Here is an 8,680-nt window from a genome sequence, read left to right on the forward strand (position 1 = left end):
ATGCAAAAATCCTCAACAAAATACTTGCAAATCGAATCCAAAGACCCATTAAAAAAATCATACACCATGACCAAGTGGGGTTCATTCCAGGCATGCAAGGATGGTTCAACATAAGAAAAACAATCAATGTATTACAACACATTAAAAACTCGAAAGGGAAAAATCAATTGATCATCTCAATAGATGCTGAAAAAGCATTTGACAAAATCCAACATCCCTTTTTGATAAAAAGACTTCAAAAGGTAGGAATTGAAGGAAACTTCCTCAACATGATAAAGAGCATATATGAAAAACCCACAGCCAGCATAGTACTCAATGGTGAGAGACTGAAAGCCTTCCCTCTAAGATCAGGAACAAGACAAGGATGCCCGCTGTCACCACTGTTATTCAACATTGTGCTGGAAGTGCTAGCCAGGGCAATCCGGCAAGACAAAGAAATAAAAGGCATCCAAATTGGAAAAGAAGAAGTAAAACTGTCATTGTTTGCAGATGATATGATCTTATATCTAGAAAACCCTGAGAAATCAACGATACACCTACTAGAGCTAATAAACAAATTTAGCAAAGTAGCGGGATACAAGATTAATGCACATAAGTCAGTAATGTTTCTATATGCTAGAAATGAACAAACTGAAGAGACACTCAAGAAAAAGATACCATTTTCAATAGCAACTAAAAAAATCAAGTACCTAGGAATCAACTTAACCAAAGATGTAAAAGACCTATACAAAGAAAACTACATAACTCTACTAAAAGAAATAGAAGGGGACCTTAAAAGATGGAAAAATATTCCATGTTCATGGATAGGAAGGCTAAATGTCATTAAGATGTCAATTCTACCCAAACTCATCTACAGATTCAATGCAATCCCAATCAAAATTCCAACAACCTACTTTGCAGACTTGGAAAAGCTAGTTATCAAATTTATTTGGAAAGGGAAGATGCCTCGAATTGCTAAAGACACTCTAAAAAAGAAAAACGAAGTGGGAGGACTTACACTCCCTGACTTTGAAGCTTATTATAAAGCCACAGTTGCCAAAACAGCATGGTACTGGCACAAAGATAGACATATAGATCAATGGAATCGAATTGAGAATTCAGAGATAGACCCTCAGATCTATGGCCGACTGATCTTTGATAAGGCCCCCAAAGTCACCGAACTGAGCCATAATGGTCTTTTCAACAAATGGGGCTGGGAGAGTTGGATATCCATATCCAAAAGAATGAAAGAGGACCCCTACCTCACCCCCTACACAAAAATTAACTCAAAATGGACCAAAGATCTCAATATAAAAGAAAGTACCATAAAACTCCTAGAAGATAATGTAGGAAAACATCTTCAAGACCTTGTATTAGGAGGCCACTTCCTAGACTTTACACCCAAAGCACAAGCAACAAAAGAGAAAATAGATAAATGGGAACTCCTCAAGCTTAGAAGTTTCTGCACCTCAAAGGAATTTCTCAAAAAGGTAAAGAGGCAGCCAACTCAATGGGAAAAAATTTTTGGAAACCATGTATCTGACAAAAGACTGATATCTTGCATATACAAAGAAATCCTACAACTCAATGACAATAGTACAGACAGCCCAATTATAAAATGGGCAAAAGATATGAAAAGACAGTTCTCTGAAGAGGAATACAAATGGCCAAGAAACACATGAAAAAATGTTCAGCTTCACTAGCTATTAGAGAGATGCAAATTAAGACCACAATGAGATACCATCTAACACCGGTTAGAATGGCTGCCATTAAACAAACAGGAAACTACAAATGCTGGAGGGGATGTGGAGAAATTGGAACTCTTATTCATTGTTGGTGGGACTGTATAATGGTTCAGCCACTCTGGAAGTCAGTCTGGCAGTTCCTTAGAAAACTAGATATAGAGCTACCATTCGATCCAGCGATTGCACTTCTCGGTATATACCCGGGAGATCGGAAAGCAGTGACACGAACAGATATCTGCACGCCAATGTTCATAGCAGCATTATTCACAATTGCCAAGAGATGGAAACAACCCAAATGTCCTTCAACAGATGAGTGGATAAACAAAATGTGGTATATACACACGATGGAATACTACGCGGCAGTAAGAAGGAACGATCTGGTGAAACATATGACAACATGGATGAACCTTGAAGACATAATGCTGAGCGAAATAAGCCAGGCACAAAAAGAGAAATATTATATGCTACCACTAATGTGAACTTTGAAAAATGTAAAACAAATGGTTTATAATGTAGAATGTAGGGGAACTAGCAGTAGAGAGCAATTAAGGAAGGGGGAACAATAATCCAAGAAGAACAGATAAGCTATTTAACGTTCTGGGGATGCCCAGAAATGACTATGGTCTGTTAATTTCTGATGGATGTAGTAGGAACAAGTTCACTGAAATGTTGCTATATTATGTAACTTTCTTGGGGTAAAGTAGGAACATGTTGGAAGTTAAGCAGTTATCTTAGGTTAGTTGTCTTTTTCTTACTCCCTTGTTATGGTCTCTTTGAAATGTTCTTTTATTGTATGTTTGTTTTCTTTTTAACTTTTTTTTTCATACAGTTGATTTAAAAAAGAAGGGAAAGTTAAAAAAAAAAAAAAGAAAAAAGACAAACAAGGAAAAAAAAAAAAAAGATGTAGTGCCCCCTTGAGGAGCCTGTGGAGAATGCAGGGGTATTCGCCTACCCCACCTCCATGGTTGCTAACATGACCACAGACATAGGGAGGGGACTGGTGGTTTGATGGGTTGAGCCCTCTACCATAAGTTTTACCCTTGGGAAGACGGTTGCTGCAAAGGAGAGGCTAGGCTTCCCTGTATTTGTGCCTAAGAGTCTCCTCCTGAATGCCTCTTTGTTGCTCAGATGTGGCCCTCTCTCTCTGGCTAAGCCAACTTGAAAGGTGAAATCACTGCCCTCCCCCCTACGTGGGATCAGACACCCAGGGAAGTGAATCTCCCTGGCAACGTGGAATATGACTCCTGGGGAGGAATGTAGACCCGGCATCGTGGGATGGAGAACATCTTCTTGACCAAAAGGGGGATGTGAAAGGAAATGAAATAAGCTTCAGTGGCAGAGAGATTCCAAAACGAGCCGAGAGATCACTCTGGTGGGCACTCTTACGCACACTTTAGACAACCTTTTTTAGGTTCTAAAGAATTGGGGTAGCTGGTGGTGGATACCTGAAACTATTAAACTACAACCCAGAACCCATGAATCTCGAAGACAGTTGTATAAAAATGTAGCTTATGAGGGGTGACAGTGGGATTGGGAATGCCATAAGAACCAAACTCCACTTTGTCTAGTTTATGGATGGATGTGTAGAAAAGTAGGGGAAGCAAACAAACAGACAAAGGTACCCAGTGTTCTTTTTTACTTCAATTGCTCTTTTTCACTCTAATTATTATTCTTGTTATTTTTGTGTGTGTGCTAATGAAGGTGTCAGGGATTGATTTAGGTGATGAATGTACAACTATGTAATGGTACTGTAAACAATCGAAAGTACAATTTGTTTTGTATGACTGCGTGGTATGTGAATATATCTCAATAAAATGATGATTAAAAAAAAAAAAAAAAAAGACTGAATGTATGGTGTGCGAACAAAATTGTCTTAAAAAAAAAAATGGGTTGATGAAGAAACCCTGAGGGCACTATATTGCATGAAATAAGACAGACATAAGGACAAACATTGCAGGGTCTCACTGATATTAACTATTATAATATGTAAACTCATAGACATGAAATATAAGTTACCAGGATATAGCACGGGGCTAAATAGGAAGCGGCTGCTTATTATGAGCAGAATGTTCGACTAGGGTGAACTTAAAACGTTTGGAAGTAGACAGAGGTGATGGCAGCACATTGTAAGAATGACTAACAGTGCTGAATGGTGTGTGAATGTGGTGGAAAGGGTAAGCTCTGAGTCACGTATGTCCCCAGAAGGAAAGTTGGAGGTTAAAAGATGGGAATGTATAAAACAGTGAATCTTGTGATGGACAATGCCTGTGATTAACTGTACAAATATTAGAAATCTCTCTCATGAACTAGAGCAAAGGTATGACACTATAACTAGAAGTTAATAATAGAGGAGCATATAGGAAAAAAAAATACCTATTGCAAACTATATACTACAGGTAGTAGTATTTTAACATTCTTTCACCAACAGTAACAAATGTACTATACCAATACTATGAATCAATAATGGAGAGGGGCTAGTTAGGGGTATGGGAAAATTTAAGTTTCCTTTTTTGTCTTTATTTCTTTTCTGGAGTAATGAAAATGTCCTAAAAATTGAAAAAAAAATTGTGTTGATGGATGCACAGCTGTATGATGGCGCCATGGGCAATCAATTGTACACTTTGGATCTGTGGATAATTGTATGGTTTGTGAACAATCTCAATTAAAAAAAACATAATTGCAAACTGTACTGTTCTGAGTACTGTTTAAAAAAAAAAAAAAAAGTAAAGTAGGTATGAATCCATCCTAAATTTGCCATTGAAATGAATTTAGGGTTTAATAACTGATTAGGATGAACAATTTTGGTTCAAAAAACTAAATATATTGCTAATAGAAAACAGTTAAAAAACAATAAGAGCTGGAAAGCATACTAGTTGACAGAAAACGAAAATTTGGCATTAACTTTCATTCTCACATCTTTAATTTTTATGTATTTGAGTTTTTTAATTGATAGTTTAATTTGCCAAAATGAGAAGGAACATTACATTTTTATGACAGTGCTCACGGAAATGTAAAATAAATGGACCCAAATGCCACATTATGGAGGACTTTTTGATCACTCTTTGTAATTATCCTGAGGATTCTACAATAAGTTTTGTGCTTTTTCAAAAGCCATCCCCCCCCACCCCACAAATTGTCACTCCCTGATTCCCTGGTTCTGATTTTTTTCATAACTTAGTCTGTAAATCTCATTTAGCTCTTATGTTTTTGTTTAGTTGAAATGTTGAGGGGCAAAGAAGGGGGAAGGTTACTTATAAATCTTGTCTCTCTCTGAAAATACAAAACACAACTTGCATTTTCCTTAATCTTATTTACTTGACTCTATGAAAAACAACTTTCATGAAGCACAAAGGAAAACCTACCTGAATTTATCCTGCTTTTTTTGAGAGTAAGGGGCAGCTTTTCAATTTACTTTTTGAATGTTACCTACCACTCAACACACCATATTAAAAAACAATACACTATCAAAGGTCCAATTTAGTTTATTATTTAATTTGTTCAATAAATGTTTATGAGTGCCTACTCTATCTCAAGCACTGTTCTAACTGCTAAGGATACAGAAGTAAACAAAACAAATAATAACCTCTGCTCTTGTGGAGTGTATATTCTGTGGAGGTAGCAAAAAAAGCAAATACATTATATAGAATGCCCGACAGTAATAAGTGCTATGTAGAAAAATAAAGCAGGAAAGGGAGATAAGGAGTGGGGGTGGGGGTGTTGCAATTTCAAATAGGGTTGTCTGGAAATGCCTCTTTGAAAAGGTGGCATTTTGCTCAAGATTTGCAAGTCATGCAATCATGAGCAGAAAAGCATTCCAGGCAGAGGGAAGAGCAAGTGTAAAAGCTCAGAGGCAGGAGAGTGTGTGGCATGTTTGAAGAACAGTTAAGAGGTCAGAATGACTAGAGTAAAGAAGCGGAAAGGAGTAGGCAATAATTCTTCTAATTTTCCTTTCTGGCTTTTCTCTGAGAAATTGTGAGATATAGCTTTTTTATATATATTATAAATACAGAAGAAACTGTAGAGATCGTTTATTAACTGTTTGGGGTTCTTAACCTTTTACTGACATGGACCCCCTTTGGCAGGTGGTGAAGCTCATGGTCCCTTTCTCAGAATAATAATTTTAAATACATAAAATAACAAATATAAAATTACATAGGTCACTAGTTACACTGAAATAGAGTTCTATCTATAAGCTTCCAAAGGTCCTTCAGGGACTCCTGAATATCACAAGGGAACTTTCTAAAGTGATGGAAATGTTGGGTTTGGGTTACACAGGGATATACATTTGTCAAAATTCATTAAGTTGCACACCTAAGATTCGTGCATTTTGTTGTAAATAAATTATACCTCAATTAAAAAAAAAAACCAACTCTGAACACTCTAGTCCCCTCTACATTTTATAGATGAAGAAAAACAAAGGCTCACTCAAAGAATCAAACAGACTTGCTAAAGGCTTTGATGACTTGCAGTGTTCTTATACATACAGGGCTTATCTCACTCAAAGGTTTTCCCATGCATTCAGTCTAGTATCTCACTAGACACCAATCACTCATGATTTTATTGTGCCATTATGAATTACATCCATTCCATGTGATCAAGCTAGTTTTAGAGCTGGAATAAAAGCCTGATAGTCACTTAATCCAAACCAGAGGCTGCCTCAATGCAGAAACAATCAAGACAGTCTGTGGATTAGGAAAGGGAGGAGACTACTGTGTGTGTGTAGGGGGTAGAGGTAGGGTAGAAAAGATAGGGGTTAGAGACAGAGTGGAGAGAAAGGAGTAATTCTCTATATTTTAAAAGCTCTTCAGTTAAGAACACAGCAACTTTAGTGCCTGATCTTAAAGGCCTTATTATAATTTTTTCTCCCTAAAATGTAAGATCACCTCTACTCTTCTACATAGGAGATAATCATATAAGGAAGAATCCCCAATTAATAAACTCTTCTATTGACTCACCAGATTGGACACTCTAAGATTTTCTGCATAGCATTAAGGACATTTTGTACTTCTTCAATGCGAGCCATAGATAAATCCATTTCTTTCTGTTCCACTGAACTTTAACACAAAAATTAAAATGCACATATATAAATAAATTACTTTAAAAGGTTGATAAAAACAACAGCTTACATTTATGTGTGATTTTTAAAAAGAGAAACAATAAGATTGAAGTGCTTTAGAATTATATCAACCAAATAGCCAATGACAAAAGCCCTTATTAAAATTTTTTTTTTCTAAAAATTGTCTTTTGTAATTCTCTACTTGCTTCACATGCGGCCTCCAACTCCCTCATTTTGGTCCTTTCCTATATTCTTGAAAGGGAAGACTACAGTGAAGTGACCGGGTAATAGCCTCAGCTTTCTCCAATCATTCTGGCTGTTTTCTTTTGTTGTTGTTGAAAATTGAAACCAACAACAAAAATAAAACCAAGTAACGCTTCCCACCCCTACCATACTCCAGCGCTTCTGATTCATCTGCTCTCATCGCAGGATCCTCGTTAGGTACGTCCTTGCCAGCAGCACCTGTTACTACCAACAACCCTCTACTTCCCTTTCCTTGATTTCTTGTCCCTTTTCAGAAATACATATGGGTCCAGTTCTTAAGGATACTCCCTCCCACAAAATCCTGACTTCCTCAGAGTACTGTTCCAGGATCGACTTCTGCCCTCTTTCTTCCTCAGGGTTAACCCCACCACCACCACTACACCAGCCCATTCCCCCTCGGACAACCCTGCCCCCGTTATTATCCTTGATGTTTCCAACAGCCTGACCCACCCAGACCCCCTCCTCAGGATTTCCCCAGCCTCACAACATCTTAGACGCCTCAAGTTCCCGCCCCGCTCCCTTCCCTGCCAGATAAACACTGAACTTGTTCTCCTTCAGGCCTCTCCTCCTTAAGAGTCCTCTCTCCCTATACCAGTTTCCCCGCCTGACCCTCAGAGGACCCCTCTGGGCCCCTCTCCCTGGCCCGGGGCACTCTCACCCTTATCCAGAGCCAAGGGTCCGGGTTTCCTGGGCCGCACGGCCCAGTTACCTCAACAGCCACCAGCCGTTGCTCGGTTCAGAAAGCTTCAGCGAGCTCACGCCGCGCAGTCGCAGTTTCAATTTATCTGTAATTCCCGCGCTTTTCTGTTGCCACAGAAACGGGCTGCTGCCACTGAGCGAGAGCCTCTCAGAATGCGAGCCCAAGACACGTAACCGGAAGGGCGGAGCAGAAAGTCGAGCATCTCTCGGGACTCCGGATTGGTCTTCCATTCTTTCCCCCCATTACGTAATTAGAAAGAGTCAGAAGAGAAAGAATTCTCCCTGTGTTTTCAATCAGGCGCCCGCCCCTCGCCTATACGCTTCCAGCTGCGGGTTTATTACGTCACAGTAATTGCTATACGAGGGACAGAATCGTTACCTGAGGCCGAATATGGGAGCAAGATAGTGCCCAAAAACAGTGGCAAGAAGAGGCCCCATTCCCCCACTCTTTCCGCCGCTATGGAAGTCTCTAGTTTAGGTAAATAAAAGAATTGTGGAGAAAAAACTACGATTTCCAGAATGCATTGCGAAACGAAAGGCCTTAGCCACAGTGTTCCCTGGAAACTGTAGTCTTACGGAGAGGAGCTTCCAACACTGGAAGCGGGCCCAAGACTCACGGAAACCCACCTGATAGATTGGAAACCTCCGCGCGCTTATGGACGTCAACATCTATGCATTTCGCATCTGGACAGCGGAGTGTAAGCTAAAGAGCCTAAGTCCTAGGAAAACTACAATTCCCATCCAGCTCCACAAGTCTCTGGCTAGTAATCCTCTAAGGTCAGTGACCTGAGAAAACGCAGGAGTTTCCGATTTCCCCAGGAAGGGGAAATCCGCTCTAACCCAAGTCTACGCACTTGCAGTGCCGCCCCTCTCCCCCAGTGTTTGTTATTGTTTTGCAATTGACGGCTCCGGCCCCGCCCCTGCCACCGCAGCCCCG

The 8,680-nt window shown here is 39.5% G+C and overlaps 1 protein-coding gene across 8 annotated transcripts in view; it reads right to left on the reverse strand.

Annotated features, from left to right (window-relative positions):
* Nucleotides 1–8,482, reverse strand: part of BRCA1 (BRCA1 DNA repair associated) — a 91,257-nt gene extending 82,775 nt beyond the window's left edge. For 7 of the 8 annotated variants that reach the window (XM_037809767.1, XM_037809761.1, XM_037809766.1 and 4 more), the window contains exons 1-2: nucleotides 7,703–7,968; nucleotides 6,680–6,778 (exon numbers count right to left, since the gene is read on the reverse strand). In XM_037809767.1, the coding sequence (XP_037665695.1) occupies nucleotides 6,680–6,759 (80 nt within the window). In that variant the 5' untranslated portion in view covers nucleotides 6,760–6,778; nucleotides 7,703–7,968. Of the gene's footprint in view, nucleotides 1–6,679; nucleotides 6,779–7,702; nucleotides 7,969–8,370 lie in introns of those variants that run through there. The other variant, XM_037809762.1, reaches the window with a different exon arrangement.
* Nucleotides 8,483–8,680: the final 198 nt, after the last annotated feature.

This window comes from Choloepus didactylus, chromosome 18 (assembly GCF_015220235.1).
Source record: "Choloepus didactylus isolate mChoDid1 chromosome 18, mChoDid1.pri, whole genome shotgun sequence".
NCBI classification, from domain to species: Eukaryota; Metazoa; Chordata; class Mammalia; order Pilosa; family Megalonychidae; genus Choloepus; species Choloepus didactylus.